Source organism: Camelina sativa, chromosome 7, assembly GCF_030686135.1.
Source record: "Camelina sativa cultivar CO46 ecotype springtype chromosome 7, ASM3068613v1".
Classification (NCBI taxonomy): Eukaryota; Viridiplantae; Streptophyta; class Magnoliopsida; order Brassicales; family Brassicaceae; genus Camelina; species Camelina sativa.
Window position 1 is genome coordinate 21703890 of NC_141886.1, and position 27995 is coordinate 21731884.

The 27995-nt window shown below is 32.8% G+C and overlaps 4 protein-coding genes, 1 non-coding gene and 1 pseudogene across 7 annotated transcripts; 2 read left to right on the forward strand and 4 right to left on the reverse strand.

The window, feature by feature from the left end:
* The first annotated feature begins 4371 nt into the window (after window positions 1-4371).
* LOC104701552 (ninja-family protein AFP1) lies at window positions 4372-6453 on the forward strand. Its single transcript, XM_010417258.3, has 2 exons — window positions 4372-5647; window positions 5892-6453. The coding sequence occupies exons 1-2, from the start codon at window positions 4984-4986 to the stop codon at window positions 6266-6268; spliced, it is 1041 nt and encodes a 346-aa protein (XP_010415560.1). The 5' UTR covers window positions 4372-4983; the 3' UTR covers window positions 6269-6453.
* LOC104701553 (putative LRR receptor-like serine/threonine-protein kinase RPK1) lies at window positions 6392-8594 on the reverse strand. Its single transcript, XM_010417259.2, has one exon. The coding sequence runs from the start codon at window positions 8304-8306 to the stop codon at window positions 6627-6629; it is 1680 nt and encodes a 559-aa protein (XP_010415561.2). The 5' UTR covers window positions 8307-8594; the 3' UTR covers window positions 6392-6626.
* Window positions 8595-16168: 7574 nt separating this feature from the next.
* Window positions 16169-18115, reverse strand: LOC104701554 (uncharacterized). Of its 2 annotated transcripts, none has more exons than XM_010417262.3 (4): window positions 17975-18115; window positions 16921-17737; window positions 16554-16841; window positions 16169-16466 (listed from the first exon to the last, which is right to left on the reverse strand). In XM_010417262.3, the coding sequence occupies exons 2-4, from the start codon at window positions 17733-17735 to the stop codon at window positions 16349-16351; spliced, it is 1221 nt and encodes a 406-aa protein (XP_010415564.2). In that variant the 5' UTR covers window positions 17736-17737; window positions 17975-18115; the 3' UTR covers window positions 16169-16348. The 2 variants fall into 2 exon arrangements, with proteins under 2 accessions (XP_010415564.2, XP_087316024.1); XM_087459898.1 differs by having other exon boundaries at window positions 17969-18108.
* Window positions 18116-18591: 476 nt separating this feature from the next.
* On the reverse strand, window positions 18592-20571 carry LOC104701555 (pentatricopeptide repeat-containing protein At1g69290 pseudogene; annotated as a pseudogene). The gene has a single exon (XR_015562608.1). The product of XR_015562608.1 is annotated as a pentatricopeptide repeat-containing protein At1g69290 pseudogene (transcript).
* A 145-nt stretch (window positions 20572-20716) lies between these two features.
* On the forward strand, window positions 20717-20790 carry TRNAN-GUU (transfer RNA asparagine (anticodon GUU)). The gene has a single exon. It is a non-coding gene; the product is annotated as a tRNA-Asn (tRNA).
* Window positions 20791-21854: 1064 nt separating this feature from the next.
* LOC104701556 (PLASMODESMATA CALLOSE-BINDING PROTEIN 4) lies at window positions 21855-23898 on the reverse strand. Its single transcript, XM_010417264.3, has 4 exons — window positions 23548-23898; window positions 23065-23295; window positions 22938-22965; window positions 21855-22527 (listed from the first exon to the last, which is right to left on the reverse strand). Exons 1-4 carry the CDS (start codon window positions 23597-23599, stop codon window positions 22152-22154), a joined length of 687 nt encoding a protein of 228 aa, XP_010415566.2. The 5' UTR covers window positions 23600-23898; the 3' UTR covers window positions 21855-22151.
* Between the last annotated feature and the right edge of the window lie 4097 nt (window positions 23899-27995).

The following is a 27995-nucleotide window of genomic DNA, read 5'->3' on the forward strand; positions in this document are numbered from 1 at the left end:
ATTTTGGCTTGAAATGTTTTTGGTGAAATTATATATTAATTTTTTTCGTAACCTTTACAATATTAACGATTTATTTGTTGTTGCATTTCTATCATGGATGTAAGTTACAAATGAATAGTTTACTAATATATATATATATATATATATATAATGACCGGATAGTTGAATTATTCTTATCGAATCTTGACTTATTATATACTTATGTTGACTATTAGTAGTAGTAGATAACTAGATATCATAGAAAAGAAAAGACACCAGTTATTAATCTTGCGCAAAATTAAAAAAATATTGGAGTAGCTAAAGATATGCCATGTTCATCGAGTCTCAAAGCTATTAGTTTGTACGATAGACTCTGACTCTGAGTGAACATAATATATAGAGTTTTTTAACTAAATATATTACGCAATCAAAACACTATAGTAGTCTGCATGATTCACGTTCTGTCATGAAGTAGATGATTTGGGGAAGAAATTAAAAAAAGTAAAAAAGAAAAAACAAGAAGTGGATCGGGATGTTTAGACAACGCAAGGGATCCCCACACCCACTAGGACACGTGTTAACATGTCCGAGCTCTGACATGCTTCACGTTCCAGCGACAGTTCGTTGTCACGGTGTAAGAGGTCTCTCCCAGATCTCTCTGAGCTGGCCTTGTAGGACCACGTACCTTAACCTTAGCCAATGGGTTCCGCTTAAGATATATAACTAGTTTTAGTAATAAACTTTGCTTTAGTAAAAACAAATATTTATATTGGTTCATGCGATGACGGTCACGTTCGATTAAGGTTAGAGAGGAAATTTTTTGGTTCTTTGTTATAGAGGAAATGAAAAACGAGTTATTTTCTCCTAATAACTATCATATCTAGCCATATAGAATCTAAACTTTGATTTCGATCTATATATCCATCAAACAAACGTTTTACACCTATTTCTCCCCAAAATAAAAGTTTTATATTTAAATCTTCCCAAATCTCGGTTACATCGGTTTACACTTCAAAACCCGAATTAAACCAAATATTAAACCACTAAGAGTTGATTCTGAATTAAAATCTGACCAATCATTAATTGATATGATATTTCTTCTTGGCCTGATTCTTCCATCAACCAATGATATTGATAAATTTGATTTTCAATTTCAATTACAAAAGAATTTTCATTACAAAAACTGATTGGATAAATTCATTGTAATTAAATTCGATTGTAATTAACCATAATTGTTAGAGTAGGAAGATTGATGATAAAGATGAGTGGAAGTGATAGCCGAGAGTCGCGTCGCAAGAGCTGACGAAGATGGTGGAGAGGAAGGAACAGAGCCATGTATTATTGCGACGGCGCTGTTTGGTGGACTACCTAGATCGCCTTCACATTCTTCGACCACCACTGCCTTCACCTTCTCGACATGTCTCTCTCCCGTGAAGACTCGCTTTTCCTCGACTCCTCTTTCTCTCCTCAACCATCTCCACTCTCCACCTCGCTGAGTCCACTCGGTTGGAACAGCTCTTCACTTACCAGATCTCAAATCCATGGAGCGACGACGATGAAGTTGTGTCCATCTCTCTCCCCTCCTCCTCCTCCTCTTCACTCGTCTTCTTCTTCAACAACCTATGGATCCCCGACAGTGCCTTCATCCCACACCAACGACGGTGGTGTTAACAAAATTATGAAGACTTCAAATTCATATACTATTATAGTAGTGTCGTGGACATGGAATATGCTCTCCTTCATTTTTTCCATTAAAAACAATTGTTTTTATTATAAGAACAAAGAATTTGCTCTAGGTGCCAATAGAGTGTTTTGGTCGTGTTTTCATCGATCAGGTGTTTTGGTTTTAGGTTCCAATCGGGTTCTAATCTAATATAAATTTGGTTTTCTTTGGTTTTAATTGGTTTTGTTTGTCTAGTAATTAGTTAAGTGAACAATAAACCGATGTAATCCAAATTTGTGGGGTAATAGAACTCAAACTATCAATTCGAGGAGGTTTAAATATAAAACTTTTATTTTGGGGAGAAATAGGTGTAGAACGTTTGATTGATGGATATATAGATCGAGGTCAAAGTTTGGGTTTTATCTGGCTAGATATGATAGTTATCGGGGGGAAATAGCTCGTATTCCCCAGAGAAAATTGATATCTTTGATTTTTTAAACTTATGATATTAGATTTAAAAGAATTAGGATATCTAGATTTGCAAATTTAGTTATTTAGATTCAGATCCCTCGTGTGTAAAGATCAGATGCCCATGCCCATATGACTTATGATATTTCAGAATGAATGTATATTCACAAATTTAAAATGTTCTATATGTTGTGGGATAATTGTTGATTTGTTTACTTGTGAAACTTATAATACCGATGTGATATTTTTTTAAAAAAATCGTTGCTAAAGGTATTAAAAATGTAATTTTTCTTATAGAGGTACCCCTTGGTTCTTTAAGTGTATTAGTGAGGTACTTGTCCCAAATCATGTTTACGGTACTGGAAGATTGTCCGGTATGTTTCCTTGAGGCTCTCTGACCACTTATCCACAAGTACACCAAGTTGTGTTTGTATATATCATTCTCTTTGAGTTGTCAAGTAATCAGCCGTTCTAGAGATCTATGGTGACAATAATTTAATTTACTTCATCAAGGTGTTCCTGTTTCCGTTCTAAACATTTCTAAAACCGGTTTGAGAAACAATAAAATTAAAACAAGTACTTAAGACTAACAGTTTACGATTCGATTTAATGAATGTAATAAAAAGATCGGCTTAAATAAATAAAACTCGTTCACTCAAACCTTTATGCTAGTTCTTCTAGTTTAAATATAATCACTATATGTTATAATAATACTACATGCTCTAATTTAACTGTTAATATAAGTATATAGAACTCGAAATCAGTGATCACAATATAGGCGATAATGATGATAAAGTTTCAAATCTAATAGTACTTATGGACTCCAAGTTGCTAATCTATAATGTTAATTAAAGCTAAAGAAACTTGTTTTTATAATAAATCATCTTATAACCATAAATTGATAACTAGTTTTTAATAACAAATAAAAATTCATTCATCTCAAAATAGAACACATTATTTCTATTTTGGAATATTTCTATTTTGGAATGAATAGCACCAAGCCACCAGCAATCATGAATTGAAAAAAAAAAAAAATCACACTGCAGAACATGTAATAAAATGGTTATAAAACAAAAACACATAACTTATTCACACTCACGAGTAGTCACGAATCATAAATAATTAAATACACAATTGTCTTTGAATACGTATTAAAAATTAACAAAAAAAAATGGAATGTTATGTACACACAAACCATTGTAGGACCTGAAGTGATGTACATACAAGAATGAAGAACATTAACAAAACAGAGCAACACGTGTCTCGTACTCTTCAAGTCGACACATGTCTCGTTCCCCGTCTTTAACGCTGCTGAGTACACGTAACTTGTCAGCGAATATTTTTTAACATTTTTTATTTTAATAATATTTTATTTTTTAAAAGTACAGTAAAACCTCTATAAATTAATATTTTATAAATTAATAAACATTATAAATTACTAAATTTTGTTAGTCCCAAGTCGGAATAGTGCAAAAAATAACAAAATTCGATAAAATAATAAAATAATAATTTTTTGAAAATACTCATATAAAATATGGTCCCAATAATATTATAAATTAATAATCTTTTAAATTTACATATATATATGTTGAGATAGTAAAGTATATTTTTCTTAAACCTCGTATCTATAAAACAATTGTTATATTGTATCTTCAAACTATAATGATATAAATTATTCTATAACATTTCATAAAACAACTAAAACTTTTTAAAGTTTTCAATTTCTAAGTATGCATCATTTGCATTTTGATAGTTTCGTAGATTATTAAAATACGATAATTGATATTTTTATTCATAAATTTGAATATTTATGTCATGTGTATAAGTGAATTTGTCTATAATATTTGTAATTTATTTTCAATAATATTTTTTAATTATTTCAAATTCAATTCTAATACCATAAAAATTACAATATTCTTTAATTTATAATATTTGTAAAAACAATATTTCTATAATATTTGTAATTTCATAATCTTATTTTGTAAAAATTGATTCAATTCATAATTTTAAAAAATTAAACAATTAAAAAATATATTTATAAATTAATAATTATTAATTTACATTATAAAATAATTATTATTAATTTATAAATAAATTAATATTACTATAAATTAATATAATATTTTGGTCCTAACATTATTAATTTATAGAGGTTTTAGTGTAATAGAGAAATTAGAGAGAGCAAAGAAGCAATAATAAGAAAAGAAATGAGAGAAAACGTACGAAAACGTGTCGAGTGGGAGGATCATCTTGATTGCCACTTGGCTCTCTTTACTCTTCTCTTCTTCTTCTTCTGTACTTTTCACACATTGGCTATTCTCTCTCGTCCCTTTCTTCTTCTCTACGTGCCCCAAACATTGTTGTTGTTTATTCTTTATATATTATGGAGTAACATTTAAATAATTTAAAAATGTAAATATTTTAATTAAATTGAAAACAAATTTGAGATAAGACTCTAATTGATTACAATTTTCTACTTCTGGTGAAAAATATTAGGAGTAAATAGAAAAAATAATTACAGGGATTTGATTCTTTTTTTCCTTCTTCTAATTGTATTACTTTGTTAATAACGGAACTGAATATTCATTCCCTCTGTTTTGTGTTGTGCTCACAATTTGAGTTTCTTTCTCTTTCTCTCGGTCTGTCTCTCATCCATTCAACCTTTATTTTTTTTCTTTGTCTCTCTCATTTTTGAGTGATGAATGTATTATTCAATAGTAACAAAACGTGTCTTGTAAATTAAAACCCTTTTTATTTTTTTTTCGTCTGAGATAAAATGGATCGTGGCATCAAAATCTAATCCTTTTTTTTTGTTTTCTTATATTACTGTTTCATCATCAGCTCAGCTGTAGTAATTTTTTTATTTTATTTTAATGGCGGAAGCAAACGAGAGGAGTAGAGATATGGGGAGAAGTAACAGTTGTGTGTTTCCTAGAGATCTGCTTCAGAGGTTTATCTCTAACTCTGTTGATGATGAAGACGACGAGGAAGAGGACGAGGAGGTTGAGTTGAATCTTGGTTTATCTCTTGGTGGGAGATTCGGAGTTGATAAGAGTTGTAACAACAAGCTCGTGAGATCTTCTTCCGTTGTGGTGACGATGCCTCTTTTCCGGGAGGTTCATCGTCAAACCACGACGACGACGACGGCGGAGAGAACGTCAACAGCGGCGGCGGCGACGACTACGACGAGGGGTATGGGTTTGATGAGAACGACGTCGTTGCCGGCTGAGTCGGAGGAGGAGTGGAGGAAGAGGAAAGAGATGCAGACTTTAAGGAGAATGGCTGCTAAGCGACGGAGAAGCGAGAAGCTTCGTAGCGGCGGCGCCGGAGGAGGAACTAACCCGGAAGAAGCTGGGACCGCCGCCGCCACCACCACTTCGAGGCGGAGAGGTAGACCATCTTCAGGACTTCCACGGTGGTCTGCTACGGCTGACAAAAGCGGGCTTTTACGGCAGCGTAGTGGTGTTCTTGAAGGCTCCCTTGAGTCTCAAGGCGGAGGAGGGGGTTCATCTAGCGTCTCCGAGTTAGAAACTAAAGGTATATAATAAAAGTATATATATACTAATCTCTCTTATCTGATCATCATTATTAACACAAGCAATTTAGATCATTAGTTAATCTTTATGCATCAGTCTCAAATCGCAAGTTTAGTGTTGTATTGTATTGTTTAGGTAGAAAAGCTTAATCCTTGGATACAAAGTTTCCGCCTTTTAGTAACCCGAAAGGTCATTTAGCTTTAGTAATAGATTGACCAATGGTACTAATGTTTTGCTGAATACAGCTTCGAGTGATGAAGCAAGAAGTTTACCATCATCGACAACACAACAACCACAACAACAAGAAGCAACAACAAAGCCAACAACGAATCGGCTGAGAAGATTGAGTTCAGTGGACATGAACATGAAGATGGAGCCACAAGGGAAAGGGAAGAGTGAGATGCCATGTGTGTTCACCAAAGGAGATGGTCCTAATGGGAAGAGAGTTGATGGGATTCTTTATAGATATGGTAATGGAGAAGAAGTAAGGATCATGTGTGTTTGCCATGGCGATTTCTTGTCTCCGGCTGATTTCGTTAAACACGCCGGTGGTCCTAATGTAGAACACCCTCTTAGGCACATTGTTGTCAACACTTCTTCTCCTTCTAATAATCTCTTTTAATAGACCCAAAACCCCTCTAACCAAACCCACTCTTGTTTAGAGAAACATGTTTTTTAAGAGTCTTGCCATGTCCCAAATTTTAAGTTATATATGTATTTTTTTTACTACATTATACAGAGAGAGTTAAGGAGAAACATTATTCATATCAGTTTAAGAGATTAGAATGAGAATAACATTTTGATGTATGATGCATATGGTGAATAAGAGTAATACAAGATGATGATAAACCTCCCTACTCTGAAAATAAAAAGAACATACTTGAAAAAGATTTCTAATGGCTACGCACTTGTTTACTGCTGCTGTACAGATAGATACTCTAAAACACACTTCTTCTTCTTCTTGGTCTTCTAGCTTTGTATCACAACTTATTAGGCTGGATTCGTTTCAGCAGTCTAACAGCTTGTTTCATCGTTGGCCTTACCGAGAGGCTATCAACGGTGCATTTGAGAGCCAAATGTAGAACCTCAACCAGATCGTCCGGAGGACCAGTCTCCCACAGTCCCTTGGTGAAGACTTCTTTGGCTTTGCCTTGACTCAGCATCATATGTGCCCAGGAGACAATGTTAAACCCGTTCTCATGAGATGAGAAAGAAGGGTCTAGAGCTCGCTTGTCTGATATCAGCTCCAAGAGGACAATACCGTAGCTGTAAACATCTGCTTTCTCCGAGACACGGCATGTCATTGCGTATTCTGGAGCAACATACCCGAATGTTCCAGCCACACCTGTTGTGACATGAGACTGCGAAGTTCCCAAGAGTTTCGAGAGTCCGAAATCGGATAGATAGGCGTTGTTCTTGTCATCTAAGAGTATGTTACTCGGTTTGATGTCTCTATGCAAGACTTTAGGAGAACACTGCTCGTGAAGATAGGCGAGAGCACGCGCTACATCAAGAGCAATCTTGTGAAGAACCTTCCACTCAAGAGCTGATTCAGATCTTTCTTTGATGAAGTCTTCAAGGTTCCCACCAGATAAGTAGTTGTATATAAGAAACATCTCAGTTTCGCTCGCATGGTAACCAACTAACATAACAAGATTCGGATGCCTAACCATTTCAAGAGCCGAGATCTCAGCATGAAACTGTTGGTCCCCTTGAAACCTCCCAACAGAGAGTCTTTTAACAGCAAACACATTCGTTGGAGACACCTCTGCTTTATAAGTCGAACCGAAACCACCATGACCAATACAGTTAGAGTTGCTGAAGTAACCAGTAGCTCTAACAATGATCTCATACGTCAGAGGGATACCAATGTCCACAAACACTTTAATCTCCTTGATCTCATCAACACGAATCTGAGAGTTTCGTTTCCATCTCTTCGTGTAGATGAACAAGAGCACAAGAACAAGAAGCACAAAGACAATTACTGAAGCTGACACAATCGAAGCAATCTCAATCGGATACAATCCAGATTTACCAGAGGAATCATCAGCAGCTGAGGTTGGACCAACTTCGTCTTCATCCTCATAACTCATAAGTCTCCTCCTAGAAACAACATGGCTTAAGAAACTTGAAAATCCAAATTTTTTCAACGGATCAAGAACCCTAACCCCACCGGTAAAGCTGTTACCTTCAAGATCAAGAATATCTAATTTCTCCAACCACCAAATCTCCTTTGGAATCTCACCTCTCAGATCATTAAAAGCAAGAGACAAAACCCTAATTTCAGACAAACCTCCCACAACTGGAGAGATCTCACCACCAAGTCTTCTGCTTGAACAAGAAGACAAATCAGGGGAATGAAGACTACGACTACTACTACTACCACCACCTTCCCCCTCATCACAGCCTCTGAGAATCAAAGAGACGACTCTCAAATCAGAGTTGCAGACAACACCGTACCAAGAACAATGGTTTGATGAGCTGTCGGAAACCCAACTAGAAAGAAGTCCATTTGCATCAGAGAAACTACTCTTCAGCTTCAACAACAGAACAGCTTCGTCGTCGTGAAGACCACCACTCTTTGGTGTTACAAGAAGTTTCCGAGAAAATGAAAACACAAACAGATTAAACAGCAAGAAGAACAAACCCAGAAGTTTCATTTTTTTTTTCTTCTCCAAACAAGAGAAAGAGAGAGAGAAAGATAAATAAATAAAAACCCTAAAAATAAATTTGTTTCACAAATTTAAAGTCTTTTTTTGTGTAATCTCCCTCCTTCTCTCTATATCTCTCTCTCGAGAAATCGAAGTTTTTTCCAAGTTGCAGCAAAAGAAGAAACTTTCTTTTACCCAAAAAGAAAACAAAAACATTAAAGAAACAATTTTGTTTTTTTTTTTCAATGGCTCGATTATCAAAGCCAAAAGTTCTTAACGTATTGGAAACAGTCAAAGTAGAATGATTTCGAGGAAAAGAGGGAAATTATAAATAAATAAAAAAAGAAGAAAGAAAAAAAAAGGAGAAAAAAATCACTCAGCTTTTTTAACTTTTTCCTGTCTTTAAAATATTTGAGGAAACTTCAAATCACACACTACTACTACTTACTGTAACTGATGTTACTTAGTTATATTATTACTTCATTAGAAAATTTAAACCAGAAAATGTTTTGCTTAAATGAATTTTTCACTTTTATATTTCTAAACTTTTTGTTTTTGTGAGTTAATTATACATATACAAAAATATTTTATTTTATTTGTTTTCTTTTTTTTTTGGGTGAGATGAGATGAGATGAGATGAGATAGTGTTTCACTTTCAGCCGAGTCTCTCTCGGTTCTGTCGTTAAAATTTGTCGTTGTCTCAGAGACTTTATAGAACTGCGGGACCCAAGTGAAGTCAATGTCTGAATGTATATTTATGTAATAAGAGAGAGAGAGACCACATGGCTGCTTTTGGTTTGACCAGGCAGGATAGGGAACGGGACCTACCCTAGTCTTTTTATTGGTCCATGATTAGATTCCAAAAAATCGTTTCTTTCGTAACCGATCTTTTTTTTTTTTTTTTAAATTAGACGTGGATTCCTCTGTGTCTCTCATCGTCATTATGACGTTCGAATTTGCGTCAGATATATGTTCCAACTTTTTAAAAATCCACGACTCTTTTTTTAGTCCGTATTTTAGGATTGTAACGGCTGATACCTTTTAAACTGCGATTTTAGGGGCGTTACAAAGTAGAGGAATATTAACAGATTTTGTACTTGTGCGCGGATCCATTAATTTACTCGTAGATCTTAAGCAAGAAAAAAAAAGAATCTTTGAAATGTGTTCGATATATCTTGCCATATGTTAACAACATTAGGGCGGACGTAGGTAGAAAGGGTACTGGGGAGATGAAACAATTAGTTGATTGTGCTCCATGTTCTGTACTGAATTTTTTTAGCTAATGGGTTATTACTTTCTCTTTCTATTATTTTAAGGTAATAAATGATTTTCATATTAGTCTAATTATTCATTTTCTACTTTTTTATACAAATTACAATAACCAATTGTAGATTAACACATTTAATAATTTTACTTCATTTACATGTCTTTTGATATATGTTCATGCTACATTTTATAAATTGAAAATTTATATGTCAATATATTGTGCCCCATGTTTTATGTTTCTAGATCCGCCCCTACTAACGGGTATGAACACCCTACCTAAAATGGCTAAATACGTGCTAAGGTAAGGTACGTATGTTATGTCTTTTCTCTGAGACACAAATGATTAAAAAAAATTAGTATAAAATTCAATGGCTTAGGCCGTGAATAACGACTTAAATAAGCGGAGTGTATTTCCAAAAAAATGAAATGCACAATAACTACACCAATCAAACAAATTATATTAGTTTGCAGTTTTTTTAAATACAAAAAAAAATCCATTTTTATTTTTTGTTATATCTCGATAAAATGAAAATGCACTATCTCGTATATAACTCCACATATGGTATAATACAATAAAAAAGAACATCATTCATTTATTTTAATAAAAATGTTTACTTTTAAATATTACAATAAAAATAGAGAAATATCCTAAAATAGACAATTATAGCATACATTCCATAAATTTCCAAAATATCACTATTTAACACATTAAAATATTTAAAATTAATTTTTAGGATTTTTTTTTTAGATTTGGGTTCTCAATTTTACATTTAGGGTATAGTTTTGAGGGGTAGGGTTTAGTATTTTGAATTTAGAATTTAATTTTGAAAGATGAATTTTGAAATATTTGTGCTATTTTTGGAAGTTTAGAGATGTTGTGCTACATTTGAAAAAAAATATATTTTGTGCTATTTTTGAGAATCTCCCATAAAATTATGTATGATAAAATTCTCATCTCATCAAAAAATAAATATTTAGATGGCGCACGTGATATTAAAGTAAATGTGGTATGTTTTTTGGAAGCACAAATGATTAGAAAATAAAAGTTTATAAAAAATTAACGGTTTAATCTGAAAGTTGTGATATAAGAAAAATACATCATTCATTTCTTTTAATGAAATATAGATTTTCAAAAGTTACGACATTAAAAATGTATAAGAAAGATCACATGGAATCCAAAATAAATATTTAGACGGCGCATGTGATTTCGTGCTAACGTAACTATGGTGTGTCTTTTTCGAAGCACAAATGATTAGAAAAGACAAAACTTACTAAAACTAACGGTTTAACCTGAAAAGTTGCGATATAGGAAAAAGACATCATTCATTTATTTTAATTAAAAAATGTTTACTCCCAAAAGTTATTATTTGAAAATATATAATAAATATCACATCTCATCAAAAATAAATATCTAAACGGCGCATATGATTACATTCTTACATATATTTGGTATGTCTTTTCCGAGGTACACATGATTAGAAAAGAAAACGTTACAAAAATTAACGGTTTAACATGAAAAGTCACGATATAAAGAAGTGACGCATTCATATTTATTTTAAAAGTATATTATTTTCAAAAAATTACTTGTGAAAAATGTATAATATATAATCACATCTTACCAAAAATAGATTTCATTACTTTGGCCTTTTGTTAATTGGTTAATGTATATGTCATATATGTACTTTTAAAATAATGTATATCAATTATTTTGAAATATATGAATTATTAAATGATTCATATGAAGCCCAATATAATGTATCATGAGAAGAAATTCAAAAGCCTATGTAATGTAAATGTAACTTTGATTGCAACCTTGAGATTTGTCTTAAGAAATATCAATCAATTAAATTTCATTTTTAAAAACTTAATGGTTAAGTTTGCTCAATAAATCCAACACATCCTAACATTTGATAAACTATAGTACACAAAAAAAAAATATTGGGTGTAAAGTATAATATCGTAATATTAACCTCGCGTCTTTGCACTATCCCAGTCCTTGAATATCAAGCCTAATATGACTTTTTTTTTTTTTTGACCTCCATATGATTTTTTTTTAAATGAGGCTTTTTAGTAAGAAAAAAAAGATGAGAATTAGAAAATTCATAAACTCCTATTTTTCTATTTTATTTGACTAAATATGAGGCCTCTAAAACAATAACAAATTTCTTACATTTTCATTTTAATATATAGAATAGATTTGTGTTCTTATAAAATTGTCCAACGTATATTTTTAAATGGGTCCTTAATTTTGTTTGCATAACATTTTCTACAAAATAGGCCCTAGATATTTGACATTCGATACCAATATTTACTGGGTATTTATTCATGGCCGGGATATGATTATCCATTTATCATCATAGCAATATTGAAATGATAATGAAAATTTACGTTCCTATTGAGAAAAGGGAAGATGTATATATACATATATATACACAATATTTTCTAGAAATGCAATTTTCAAAATCCTAACAGATCTTAATAAGAGTCGGCTTCAAAAGTTTTCATTCTACTTGATTTATTCACATACAAGCTTAAATATTCATATGCAACCACCATATAAAAACTCTGAAATCTTATTTACTTTTTTTTTGAGATGTAAAAGAGAGACTAGCTACTAGTTTTTTTACGCTTATCGCCTTATCGGATTCACTATGATACATAGGAGTTGACAAGGCACGAAAGAACAAGATACAACAAGTTTCTTAAACATTGTTATCATAGCCGGCCCTAACCTAAAGCTCATGAACCAAAGGCTTTATGCGTCAAATATTATAGTTATTTTAGGGGTATCAAATCCAGGTAAACTCCTTTAACGTAGTGGCTTTTAGTTAGTGGGAAAGGGTTCAAACTATCGTCCCCACATTTGTAGTGTAAATGATTGTTTTCTATTTTGGATTAAATTTAATCTAAAATAATAAGTTAATAGGTACTACTAACCCGTGGAAAACCGCGAGTTGGACTTTTTGTTTGATAATTTTTTTAAATAATTTATTTAGTTTTTATGTTATTTATAAAGATTTGTGATTAAAAATTTGGTTTGCTTATATTAAAATTTTTGTATTTTAAAAATGTTTATTGAAAATCTGTCAATAAAACATTTGCATATAATGAACTTTAGATTTTATTCGATTAGATTTTTAAAATCTTAGTTGTTAATTTAAAAAAAAAATATGAATTAGTTTTGATTCTAATAGATTTTTTTTTACTTTTCTACAATTTATTTTATTTTATGTGTCCCTAATTTCGTTTTTTAATTAATTTTATTTATTTAATTAATTAATTAATCTTAATTAAAAAATTTAAATAGCAATTGAATGTAATTTTTTACACATTTTAAGGTTAGTTTCATATTTGTACTTTATAATTAATATAGTAGGATATCTAAATCTTTTTATATTATATAATATACAATTATATGATTGAAAAAGAGCAACTGAACTAGTAAACAAAAAAAAAAATCTTAAATTTGTTTAATTGACGGTACCTCTTCTTCTTCCAAATTTAAGAGAGACTACAATCATACTTTCTCAGTTTCTTATTTGTTAAGCTTTTTTGTTTAAAGAAAAGAAAAACTTTCAGAGCATCTAAACAATTTTTTATTTGTTCTCCTTTGTTCTTTTGTCAACTAGTGATGTATTGATGTTTTTGTATGATTTTGTTTCATATAAGTGAACTTTAGGTGATCTTTTGCGAAGTTATAAGAAAAAAATTTACATGCGTATATAATATATATATATATATATAAACATTCAAATCTAAAAGTAGTTGTATTTGTAACAGTCTTGACGTCAAACATAAACAAACCAATGATTCTTATTTTTGAATTATTTTGGAGAATTAAACTCGCCAAAGTACAAAATCATTGTGATATTTGCTTATAGTTTGCTTATGTTTTGTTCATGTTTGACTTACATTTTGTTATTTTTTGTCAATTTCTCTTTCTTTCGTTTTTTTGTTTCTTTCATATTTTGTTGAAGATGATATATGCAAAACTTTCTGCATAATGAAAATTTGTATGGCTATAATTTTTTTTTCAGATTTATCAATGGAGATTTTTTTTTGTCAACATGAACATAGTCAAACATTTAAGGTAAATAATGTATATACTCCCTCTGTTGATAGTTTGATGTTCAGGATTTTTCACACATATTAAGACAAAAGTTATATATGATTAAATTTATGATTTATTTTTTCTAATGATTTATTTCTTTTTATTTTTGGTCATCTCATGCATATGTGATAATTTATTTTTCTGAATTTTTTCTACTTTTCCACTTTCCCACATTTTTAGAATTAAAAATATGAGGGATTTTAAAAAATACTCTTTTTCCTATATCACTTTTTAAAAATAGCCTTTTATGTTGGTCATTTTCAAAAATGCCCATTTTCTATGAATAAAATCACTAAATTATAAACCCTAAACTCCAAATACTAAACTCTAACCCCTCAAAACTATATCCTAAATGCAAAATGAGAACCCAAACCTAAAAAATTAATGTAACATATTGAAATTATGTAAAAGAGGGTAAAAATGAAAATGTTCAAAAAAGGGTATTTTTGAAAATGGGTATCCCAAAAATGGTATTTTTAACAAATTCTCTAAAAATATTTACAAAATCAATTTTTTAGAGACAAAAAAAATTCTCTAAAACATCAATTTATCAGAGACAATGGGAGTAGTTATTTTCAACTTTGGAAGTTTGATTATTTTCCTACTTGTTTCTCATCTCAAATATTCTATTGTAATATTTTTAATGTACTCATCTTTACCTTTAGTTTATGTGATCCAATTGATAATTTATATAAAAATCACTATAATATCTAGTTTTTCAAGTTTTTATTTTGATTTTTTTTCTTAAATTACTTCTTTCTTATCTCCATTTTTTCTTTTGGTAGCATTTTTATATACTCATCATTACTTTTGATTTTTGTGATCCAATATACATAATTATATAAAGATCATAGTAACGTTTGTTCAAATCCATAAAAATAAAGATCATTATAATATTTATTTTACTAAATATTTGTGGTTTGGAGAATTCTTAACTCAAATACGTTGTTGTAATATTTTAATATACTCATCATTACATTTTTTTTGTGATCAAATAGATAATTATATAAAGATCATTATAATGACTATCTTATTTAAGGTTTGTGGTTTTAAGTTTTTTGTAAGTCCAAACGTTACTATAATGAAATTTATTATAATGAAACTTTGCATTATAATTTAAAGAGTGGAATATGAGAATAATAAAAATGGAAGTATCCTTTTAACTAATAATTAATGGGGTATTTTTGAAAAGGGTATATCAAAAAGGGTATTTCTAACAAATTTTCAATAATTAACTACCTTTTGTCTTAGTTTATATATACAAAAAAATGAGAAAGAGATTTATCCAAAAACACAGTTTAAATTTTCATTCTTGTCATTAACATATATGTACTAAAGATAAACTTTTGTCAAAGTAGAAGAGTAGATCACTGAATAAATTCAAAAGATATGTATGTCTATATGTAAATAAGCTATATATATATATTTATATACTGTATAATTTTGACAAAGAAAAGTGAAAAATTGTTTTGTATATCTAGAAAATATAAACTTCCGAGTTTAGTCTCTTCTTTTTAATACTTTTTGATAATACTATAATGTAATATTTATCTATAATTAACTTACATTTAAATTCATGTGTAGCTCCTATTAAATTCAAATCAAAGTCACTAACTCATACTAAATAATTGTAAAACCCCAATAAAACATATTTTTACTACTTGGTTAAAATCACATTAGTCATAATTTATAAGTTGAACGGTTTTTCTACTAATTCTACAATAAGTGTAACTCCCAAAATGCATTTATTTTCTAAATGTAACTTCCACCATTCATTACCCTATAAATAATAATTATAAATTTTCATTTTCCTCCACTATATTTGAAATATTTGATATATGATAATTTAATATGTAAAAAGAAAATTATGCACTACATAGTATTTCATGATTTTGTGTGAAGTTTAATAGCTTGGAAACAAATTCAAGCAACAGTTGAATTGTTTTGCACTATTAAATTTATCCACCAAAGTCTTGATAGATTAACTTAAAAGTTAAAACTAACGCATCTCAAATTAGTTGGGTTGTGCTGCTTGTGCTAATGAAATCAATGTTTGTTTCATATTATAATATGTAATCAACTTTGTAGGCAATGTTTAGATTAATTTCACATTTTCAGATTATTTCTCTTATCCAGTTTTGTTTATGATTAGATAAACTTTTTTAAAATAGATATTGTCTAATTATGCGTGCTTTTAGCTAAAACATCTTGTATTTTGAATGGGAGGTACTTTTTAACTAATCGCTACTAACAAGTTCTTATCTTCATGCATAGACTTAGAGGTCTAACAAAGAAGAGTTCTCTGCAAATGTTTCAGAGAAAGAGATCAAGGAAGTCAAAAAAACAAGAAAAGAAAGAACAAAGGAGCTCGAGGGTATTGATACAAGCAATTAAAGGAGAAGAAGATCCACTACAAGTTTCGTGCCGCATCCGAAGCCGATAAAAGCAGAAGATGAAGAAGTAGTAGAAGAAGAAGAAGAGTACAAAGGAGAACTTGAGGCTAAACTCCCTCATACCTAATCTTGTTAAACCTTATGTTGCGTAATACTGTTCTCAAACCTCATCTAGTGATCACTTGAAAACTATAAAGCAAGAAACATTTACATTTTGTAAAATCTAATTTTTTTTTATAATCCTTTTAGCTAAAAACAGAGAGTTGAGTAAAGAATCTAATCTAATGTTGCGAAGAGGAAGAAGAGCAACAAGGAAAGCAACAAAACCATTTATGAGATTTTTTGGACACTTCACTCCCTCTAGTCGTCATCTCATCATCAACTACCTTCTTCGAAGAACTGTAACAACACACAACGAAATCTCCTATAGGCTTTTCGCTTGAAACAATCACATATTAAAGTAAGAATCTGAAAGTAGCACCGTACCTGGAACAACAACAGCAACTCCAACAGCTCCAATGGCAGCAGAAGAGCCAGCCACAAGAAGAACTGTAGTCACAACTTGGCCATCCGCACCAGGAGAAGCACGAGCAACATTTTCGCCGTTTGCAGCAAGAGAGGCTGTAATCACAACTTGGCCATCTGCAACAGGAGAAGCACGGTCCAGTGTTCGTGCAACATAACCAAGAACATCTCTTCTTCTGCTTCGGCTGTTGTTGCTGCTGTGTCGCCTTCTTCTTTGTTGCCTTCTTTTTCGTCTTGTTCTTTTTAGTTCTGCATTAAAATCAAAAATAAAGTTCTTGTTTCCCAGAAGCAAAGACTACTACAATGAGAATATGGTATAGAAACTCACATTGGATGTGAAAACGATTGTGTGCTGCTTGGTGCTTCGTCTGAGTTATTGCAGTCTCCAATGTTCCTCCATGATACATCCGAGTTTGAAGACTTATCCTCAGATTCTCCACTCGCTTTATCCTCCATATCAAAGCTCTTGCCTAGATCAGAAGAATAAGCCGGAATATGAACAGTAGGGCAGAACGATAACAGCTCTCCCGATTTTGTAATCTCTCCAGACTTGAAATCACGGTAACTAAACAACTCATCTCTCCCTATCGTGTTATCACCTATGCTGAGACTAAACAGAGAATCATTTGAAAGTGTGCTCAAATTCTTCTCCAAAGTAGGTGACGAGTTTCTCTGAGCATGGTCAGATCCTTCTCTATCCATCATTTGAACAGAAGGAGACAAAAGCGTAGGCTCCACTGAAGCATGAGTTACACCAGACACTTGTGAACCTAGTGTGTCCGATGAACCTTGTAACTCGCATAATTTAGAAGAAAGGCTTAAGAGCTCCTTATTGTGTACGCTACTATCGAAAGATAAGCTGGATTTCCTTTCTTTTGCATTGGTCTCGAGCGTATCCCCTGAAGAGGTTGGAGACAATGAAAGAGATGCAGATCTCCTGGATGTGATCTCTGGATCTTGCTCGAGACGAACATCACTGACCACGTAACTAGCAATGCTCCCCAATTGGAACAAAACCGGCTTCTCGTCATTCCTTTCTTTGTTTGTTGGTCTTGGATCAAAACTACTACTATTATCTGACTTTTTATGCTTCTTTAGATGATAAGACTTTCTATTTTTTCCTTTCTTGTGATTCCTGTCCATAGCTGAGAGAAAAAAAAAACACGAAAACTTTGTCATCTTCTTTGAACTTGGTTCACAAATGCAAGAAAAGGAGATACATTCAAGAACATAAGCTACATCCTAACGTGATTGAAGGAACCAAATCAGAATCATTAACAACAGCAAGACCTATCACTAAGTCCTTGAAGTTTTTATTTTCTTCGATGTAAAGCAGCATAAAGAAGAAAAATATAAGGGTAAAACAGAGGACTTACTTATACCTACGAATATCCATGTAAATTTGCAATGAACCCTAGCTCTTCAGACCTTATACTTTACCCGCAATGGCTCCCTCCGTTACTAATCTTCTCTTCACGATTCTTCTCTGTTTATAAACCAAATTGAAAGTTTATAATTTTTCCAACTGTAAAGAAAATGGTCAATAGGTTCAAGGAACAAACAACAGAAATATAATGATGAACTCATGAAAGATATGATCTCAACAAAGGCAACGAACCTCTAATACAGGGAACTGTAAAATCTATCCTTGATATTAGAACAATGAGAAATCCATAAAACAAACAAATACACAAAAAGGATTAATCCTTTCAAAATTTTGAGGGTAAAAAGGAAAAAAAGTTGAACAAAATTGAAAGGATTAATCCATTTGGTCTTCGTTTTTTATTTCCTGCAGATTCCTATAAACCAAAGGCATTCCTAAACTTTAGGGATTAGCTCGTCTTATTCTATCTTGGCTGCTTTGGGCGCCATCTTTTTTTAACTAAAGACTCTCCTATCTGATGCTTTCTATTATTAGCAACACAACGTGTCTTAACACCAAAAAGAGACAATACATCAATGACAGAGATGTCTTTGACTTGTGTCCTGAAAGCTTTTATCATGTGTTGAGACCAGCCCAGTTCTTAAAGGCAACGAGGGATTCCATTTTCTTGTAGTTCCTCTTCCTCAGCTTTGGTAATCTAAGTTTCTTGTGAGTCTCCATGAATGCTTGCTTATACCTCCATTTATCCACAAATATCTTCATCTCCTGAGATTTCTCTACCACTTGCATCGCTGCATCAAAGAACCCTCCTTTCACCAATGCATATAAGAAGGCATCGACTAGAGCATGGTCTAGTTTTGACCTCTTCTCTGCCTCCATCGACGATACTTTACCTTTAATCTCATTCCACAAAAGCAGGACATTGAAGTACTTTTCGCCGCTCACATATCCATTAATCAGGGATAAGTATGTCTGGTTGTTAGGCTCATACCGGAGGAATACCATCCTTCTGAATGTCCTCCTTGCATCTTCTAACCGCCCGGATTTACAGAAGGCATGAATAATCGAATTCCAATCATGGGAATTTACTTCGACACGAGGGTCTTCAACAACTTCGTCTAGAAACGCTGCCATTAATTCAGGTCTCTGGTTCTCAAGGAGACCTGTCATAATTGTTAAGTAGCTCCCTTTCAAATCCACCACTCTTGTTTCTCTCATATCCCTAAACAATGTAAACGCAGATATGAAATCCTGGTTCGTCATGGAAGCTTCGATCAAAGCATCATAAATCTCGACATCTAACTGAAGGCCAGAGCTGCTGATCTCTGTAACCAGCTGAGTAGCTTCAGCTGTTCTGTACTCTTTGCAATAGGCTTTTAAGATTGGCACATAAACCCCAATCCCCACAGATCCTCCTCCCTGAGCAATCATTTCCTCGAGAATACTATGTGCTTTATCCGAGAATCCAAGCTTGACACAAGCATTTATGATTCCAAAGCCAACTGAACCGTCAGCACCAATGGAAGAAGATTCCAACTTCTGAGCTTCGGTTATCACTTTTGCTAAACTTTTAACGCTTTTATTCTCTATAAACCCTTTAACCAATTCAACGTACGTCTCCTCACTAAAACTCGAGTCTTTTCCATCTCCGCTAAGACTATGCAGTATAACATCAGAAACACAATCTAAATCACCATTCTTAACGTATCCACTGATCATATTGGAATAAAGGATTCTTCTACTCACAAACCCAAAACCATCCATCAAATTCTCAAGCTCACTTAACTTCTCTCGAAGTCCCTTTCTTGCATACAAATAAGCAAGAAACCCAAAACTCAATTCATCAGGCTTCACACCCAAAACAGCCATAGATTCAATCACATGATCAGCATCAGCCAGAGATTCCAACTGCTGACAACAAGCTTCAAGAGCCGCATTACTAGCTACCAAATCCGGTTTCATGAAATCAAGCTTCTCATCTACAGCAATTCTACAGCTTTCCTTAAACACCTTAAGAAACGCAGCCAAGGTTCCATTTTCTCTACAGATATCGATAATCAAATGCCCCCAGATGTCGAAAGGAACAAAGTACCTGTTTTTAAACATACACTTCACTAAAGCCAACGCTGGCCCTGAAGCTTTGGCCAGTTTCATCGACTCCAGAACCGTACGAACAGTGTCAAACTCAAGCAAAATCGGATCTTTCTCAATTACATAAGCAGCAGAAGCAAAGGCTCGTTTGAGTCTATGAGATGTGAGTTCACCGCTTCCTTCGGTATTGGACAAATGGGTAATAAGGGAATTGATGAGACGCTTCTCCGGGAGAGAAGAAGCGGCGGTGAGAGATCGGAAAGCCTTCCAAGCTTCATCGGTGTTTTTGGCAGTTAAGGAATCGTTTAGGGTAGATTCAAAGGTGGATTTTTGATCTTGGGTTAGGGTTTTGGGGTTTTGAGGCGGCGATAGTGAAGGAGTGAGAGTGATTGGTTTGTTGGAGAAGAGAGAAGGTTTGAGGAAAGAGTAAAGGGAAGGGCTTTCAGGAGAAGACGAAGAAGAGAAGTGTCTTCGTGGGATTGAAGTTAGAGTTTTTCTGAACATTCTATGAAACAGGCACAAGATTTGATCATCAGGTTGAGTCGAGAGAGAGAGAGAGAGAGAGAACAAGTTCCGCCATATTCAATTTGCTTCCGAGTTTTGTAGATTATAAGATAAATACTTTGAGATGATTAGATCAATCAAAGTTGCTGGAATAGCTCAGTTGGTTAGAGCGTGTGGCTGTTAACCACAAGGTCGGAGGTTCGACCCCTCCTTCTAGCGTATTTTTTTTTCTTCTCTTTTAGGAAATTTCCATATGAATCATAAAAATGACTACCAAAGCCCATAGCCATCCAGAAGAGCCCAGCAGTACATGGAAGATTTAGGGAGTGTGTTGAGATGAAAATATAAAAGGTGATTGTCATTCTAGAAAAGTAGAAAGGGTTGTCTCCAGTGTAGTTTACACGTTTGTAAAAAAGTTATCTTGAACTATGATATGCTTTCCCGTTCATACTACATTAACATTTTGAGGATGTTATATGATATTAGTATCAGATCAACATAAAATAAGATATCACATCAAATCACTACACTATAATTGGACTATCTGAATTATATGCAAAAGAAGTTTCTATCTGTCAAGAGATATATTGAACCTTACTACTAGATACCATTCTTGAACCCAAGTTATAGCCACAAATAAAATATGTGATGTATTATGAGAATTGAGAGCCACCTAAGTTACATAAATAAATTTTTAAAAAGTCACTATGACTACTAGTTGGTTAGAAAAGCCTGTGTAAATGAGATGAGAAAGGAGATGCAAAATATTCTGTAAGCTAAATTATCAACGAACTTTAAGGATCAGCTTGAAAATGGAAAGCAGCTTTGGAAAGAGTTGAGGATCAGATTCTTCTAGACCACCCACTAGTAGTCGCACCCGATTCCAAACACACAAAAGAAACCCACAACTGATTCCGTTTACTCTATATATTAGTATAAACTCTATTCAACTCCCAAGTCTTCCCATTTTTAAATCTACTAATAGTTTTAGGAGCCACCTTAATTTGGACACCAAAAAAGTTAATATCATCTCTTGCTCTCAATGGGAACAATCATTACGTTAAACACTTTTCTCATCAAGTTCCCACGTCGTTAGTAGGCTGGAGCAAACAAAACCCACATCGAAAGAGACACTCTTTTGATCTTTAGCAAATAAAACGCTACCTCAATTCTTTTTGTTTGATAAGTTAGTGATACCTCCTAAAGTGAAAACGACCAACACTAAACACCATCGTACAAGTTTTAGTTGCATATAGTTTGGTATATGCCACTATGCTATGTAATGTAATAATAGTGGTACGTGGTATTAAAAAAGATGAAAGATCCAAGGATAAAAAAGAATAGAAAGAAAGAAAAGAGCATCCCATCCTCCGGATTTACAAAACAAAGAAACAGCTCTTAGTTAAGTTGTACATCATACCAAAATACTAGCTACTACCAGCATTATACGTCTCTCGGCCAACCTAATTCCCAAACCCTAGAAAGACAGTGAAAAAAAGAGATGGCTCTATCGACCATGAGCCCGTTGGCAAGATCTCTCTCAGCAATTTCAATTACAAACACAACCAAGCGTGTGACTTCTAAGCGTTCATGACACGCATGATAGCTACACCGATTAATAAGAAGAAGACCGTGTTAGCTCGAACTGACAGCTTCTCTCCAGCATTTGGATCACCTAGTCCACCGCTACCAGTCGGTCCAAGAGTAGTGCCAGGGAACACCGAAGATGATGATGAAGTTGGCATCCCGTTGTTACCGGAATTTGGCATCCCAGTGGAAGCCCCCGTGCTAGGAGTCCCGGTGTTTGGGAAGCCACTAGTCGGTGTCCCACTGGTTGGAGTACCACCGGTTGGGGTTCCACTGGTTGGTGTCCCACTGGTTGGAGTTCCACTGGTTGGGGTTCCACTGGTTGGGGTTCCACTGGTTGGGGTTCCTGTGGTTGGAGTCCCACTAGAGCTGCAACATAGTCAATAAACATTAGTGATGATTCTCAATAGAAGATAATTAATGATAATGATGCTCATCTGGATCATGTGAATGATGGACTGTTTATAATATGATATGAATACTTCTTTTTAGTAAAGGTGAAATGAATAGAAATAAATGAATGATGCAAATAAAAACATTTATAATCAAAGATTCCTTTGTCTCTTCATTTGGTCTTAAATCACTATCATTGTGTCTCCACAAAGACAAATTAATTACCAAATTCCAAAAAAAAAAAAAAAAAAAAAAAAAAATTATTAGTCGGTGATAAAAAAGCAAATCTATATACCCAGAAAGCCTAAAAATTTCCAACTTTATGGAGACTCAAAAATATTATTACTAAACCAAGAATGAATCAAGAATTGAAAAAAAAAACATACCTTGAACCACTTAAACAGCTTGACGATGCTGCAAGATTTAGAGAAACAAACAAAGATCAGCGAAAAAATTAAGATTTGATCTGAAATTATGAAGTGAGTTTTTGTGTGTGTGTGTGAAGATGTGTACCAGACGGAGACATGATAGCAGCGCCGTTGAAGTCACAGGTGGCGCCGGTAGAAGCTTTTTTCTGGTAGTAACTGTTGACGGCGACGTCACAGTGGTTTTTGACGGTGTTAGGTTGGAAACAAGCTCCGGAGGTCTGGATCTGGCTACAATCAGCTCCATTCCCACAAGCGTAGTCTATTGCTTTCTGAAGCACTTGCTCGTTCCCATCTTTGCACACACAGTACGCCGCGTCTTGAGATTTTTTAAACCAAACAAACAAACAAACAAAAACAGAGTCAGATTCATTAACTTAAACTAAACCCAAAAACAAAAACAAAAAAAAAGTTGAGATTTTTCAGAGTATTTATCAGAGATCTCATACTAAAAGACTAAATCTTTATAGACCCACTTGTCAGAACTGAGAAATGAGAAAATTTTCAATGAAATCTAAGAGAAAGGAGAAACATTTTGGAGCTACAAAAACAGAGGAAACAGGGGGCTTACGTGAATAGGTAAACATGGAGATAATCATACAGAGAGGGAGTAATACCGACATGATTGTGTTGGAGAAGAGTATCAAAAGAAGAAGGCTTTTACAGATCGAAGTTGTCTTAGGTTCAGAGATGTGAGACGGTGAGAGATGTGTAAGGAAGAGAGCGAGATAAAGAGAGAGAGAGAGAGAGTTCTAGACAATAACGGCAAGTGTATTGACTATGTTTGATACATAAATAGACGACCATGGTCCAACACTTTCTCTTTTTGCGGCAATTTTATTAAGATTTTAATTACAATAACTCAAATGGGGTAATTAACATCATACAGTCTAACCAAAAAAAATAAAATGATGGGTTAGGTAGAGATATCAGTATCTATATAATTGTATTTATGTACCCAACATTTGTAAAAGTTGATGACATAGAAAAATAGTTTTGATCTATAATAAAGATTTGATACAATCTACTATATTTTATCAAATTAAATGAACTTAATATGATTATTTTAGAAGAGGTTATTGGTTCTATAATTTTAATGGATTTGGAAATCCAAACAAAAGTCATGTGTTATTCAATTATTGATTTTAAAATACTTATTAAATTATTAGTTCTATGATTTACAAATACTTGTTAAAATCCCATGTTATCATTTAGTGATTTATTTTTGGATTTCAAAATTCACATTATATTTTAAATAGATTTAAATAGATCTGAAAGTGTAAAACAGAAGGATTCAAATCTAAAGATAAAACATGTTATTTCAAAATCTATGTATTTTTATTTCTAGAATTTACAATTCCATATGAATTTAGAAATCACCTCTAATTTTTCTTTTTGTCAAAGATACTTCTATTAATATTCATAAGAAATTAATGTTTAACTAAATCAAATATAAGAAATATAACTTTCTAAGATAAAAAAATGTGACAAAACATTAATCTACTTGATAGTACCATATAATATATAAATATATGAACTACTACGCATTATATAGTAGTTAAAATGGTAAAACTCTGTTTGGAAATTTGATGAAACTTATGTTTACCTATAAAATAACACTACAAAAATAAAGCATTGCGAAATAATTCAATGCTGAAAATGAAATTACTCAAATTGTTTGAATTTCATTAACAAAAAACAAACAAAGTGTTTTGAATTTTCATTATCGGCCTCTTCCTCTTTTTACCAAAAAAAGGATCCAAGTTAGCTGTGGGCATTTGAGTACTCAGCTCGGATTCGGGTTTTTTGGGTAGAAGAGTTTAAGATCCAATAGGGTAAACAGAAAATATCGGTTCGGATTCCGTTCGGGTCTTACCGAATTTGGATCGGTTCGGGTTCGGTTCGGGTTCGGTTCGGGTCTTACCAAATTTGGATCGGTTCGAGTCTAAAATTTCAGAACCCATAAATACCCGAAAAATCGGGTATCATCCGGATTCGGGTTTTTTTGTACCCGATTACCCGAAATCTAACCCGATAACCTGAAATTTATCCGATTACCCAAAATTTTTAATGTTAAATATTAAAGGAAAATTTTTAAATTAATTTTTTTTAATTGGTTAATTTTTAAAAAAATATAGCTAAACATTTCAATATAATTTTGGTTATTTTGAGTATTTGGATCTAGGAAAAACTAATATTTTTGAATTTTAAGTTGTAACTTACAATAACTATGTTATAAATAAAAAAATATAGCTAATATTTTATGTATAATATCTTATTTCGGGTTTGTCGGGTACCCATTCGGTTCTCGATTTAGTTTTGGGTTCGGTTCAGTTCCAGTTCTTCAGATTTAGGAGATTAGGACCCAAAATATTCTATCGGTTTCAGGTTCGGATTCGGATTCATATTTTCGGATGAGTTCCAGTTCGGATTTTCGGCCAGTTTTTTTGTCCACGCGTGGTCCAAGTAAATTAAATCAGTACGTTTTGGCAGTGACAACAAAAAAGAATCAAAGAAGTGTTCCTTCTTATTTACACCAAAAGTGTGTATAAATCCCATAAAAGAGGTGGTAAAAATTGCCTACACGAACCGATGTTGTAGAAGAGGATTACAAAAGAAAAAAGTAAAAGCATTTTTGTCTTCTAGTATCTCTGTTGTGTGTGTGAGAGAGACTGTTCACCGCACCGAAAGGTTATAGTAGTAAAATTTGGACTTAATAATAAAATGCTTGTTTTTATTTACCAAAAACCAATTCTGCCACCTCCTCGATTTACGTATCTCAGATGAGTTCTTTCTTCCTTTTCTCAACACCTGTCCTCTAATATTAAACTCTTCTTTTTTGCTTCCCAAAAAATAATCTCATTTTTTTAGCAACGGTCAAAAATCACGCCCAGAAGTATGGTTTAGTGACTACTACACGAAACTATATTTCTTCCCGTTCAAAATATAAGATGTTTTAACACACAGATTAAAAAAATTTTACTTTTAATAAGTTCAACCAATCAAAAACAATACTGCATAATATAAAATACTAAACTAATCTAAAAGTTGCTTAAAAACATTTTATATTATAAAACAAAAACTTCTCTAAAACATCTTATATTTTGAAACTGAGGAAATATATATTAAAGTTTAATTTAAAACTGAACTGACCATGTATGTACTTTTTATATATTCTTTAATACTACAAACTTGGTGTATACTTTTATCCTCTACAAAACAACACATACAAATTCAATTCATCCACTCTTCCAAGAATCTTTAAGACCGCCTGGATTCTTAAAGAACACATTTTCGAAAATATATAGTTTATAGTTTTATTAGCTTGGGTTTGTGTAAGTAAACCACCAACGGTAACAAATTAAAAAGAGAGAAGAGGGGAGGGGATGGGAATTATATAGTAAAGAGGAGCGAAACGAGCCATGTGCTCGGGACAACCTTTGCCGTCATGCTACGACACGTGCGATGTGCCACATACAACACACATTTGCATTTGCACACCAACAAAAAAGTACTAGTGCAGTTTCTTTTTTAATTTTTTTTTTCTGTTTTTTAAACGATTTTTTCTTGTTGATTTGTGTGGACATTCTTGAAAGCAGAGCTGTTTGTGAGTCGGTGCCTCAGCTTTTTCAATGTAACTTATTTATCAGTTTTTTCTTATTGATTTTTTTCCTGGTCCAGTTTCAAACATTTTCGAACGTTAGTTGCTTTTGGGTTGTTGTTGGTGTCTTGTTTACTTCCCAAGCCCAGGGAAATTGGGCCGTAAACCTTGTAATATCTCATAGTATCAAAACCCTGAATTTCTTCTTCTGTTTAGAGAGAAGCAAGAAAAGTGGCAGCACAACTAGTCTAGCCTCCATAGTTTATTTATCATTGTAAACATTTTGGGGATCTATGTTTTGTTGCTAACGAAGAGCTCTTGAAAGTTACAAAGTTTCTTTTTGAGCTTCAACCACTAACCACTAATATATAGAACCGCATTAGTAACGGTTATTTTTAACAAACTATAATGCTATATTCAACTTCCACATATCATCAATAAAAAATGATGTCATAGAAAAAACAATAACTATATTCGGTGACATGGTTTTCATTCCTCCATGTTCCCCAAACAAAAAAAAAAGGTTTGAGATGGACTCTCGCGTTATCATGTTGTTTTAGATAAAAGATATAATTTCACGAATCTTTCTCCGAAATTTTTGGATTCTGCTCTTTAATTTGTGGTATGGTTTGTCGTTTAATTTTTATTTTATTTGATTTTTATCCAGAGTGATGGTTAATTTTAATAAAGAATTATAGTTGTATACGTCTGAATTTTGTTGATATAATATGATATTTTCACACCCTCAAATTGCAATCATATTATTTTAAGACATACATGTACGTAGAATTGTTTCTATACGAAAAGATCATGGACTTTTTTTTTCCAGGTATAGAGATAACTCGTTCATGTAAGCAGGATGACATATTGTGTTGTCTAAACAAAAAACCGGAATTATATGTTTTTATGTGAACACAATTGTGCGTTTGTAAATGAATTGTTTTAGTTCAAGTTTTGGCTGATATATTTAGTTGATATGCCATTTCTTTTCTAGAAAAAAAATGTGAATTTAATTTAATTTATCTAAATGGACCCGGATTTCTTACTTTTGGATTTGGTTGGCGTAGCTAGAAGGCTAAAGTTAATATGTCATTTTAATACATTTATTAACCTTGAACGGTTCATTGAAAAGTAAGACTCTGAAATTTTGATCTCCTTTGAAACATTTGTTCCGGTCAAAAGTTTTAGGATTTTCAGTGATGTGTATTCTCTACCCAAACCGGTTGTCTTAATTCTGATCTAATATCGTTTACGTACGCAAAGACAAAACACGCAACTAATATAATGTTACTCGTTTTTTTTTTTACGAAAGCAAATTACCGTGTAAACAGTTTTACATATCACCACAATATTTCGTCTTTTTGACCAACGTACAAAACATGTTACATTACGTTAATACTGTTCTTGGGAGAATCCAA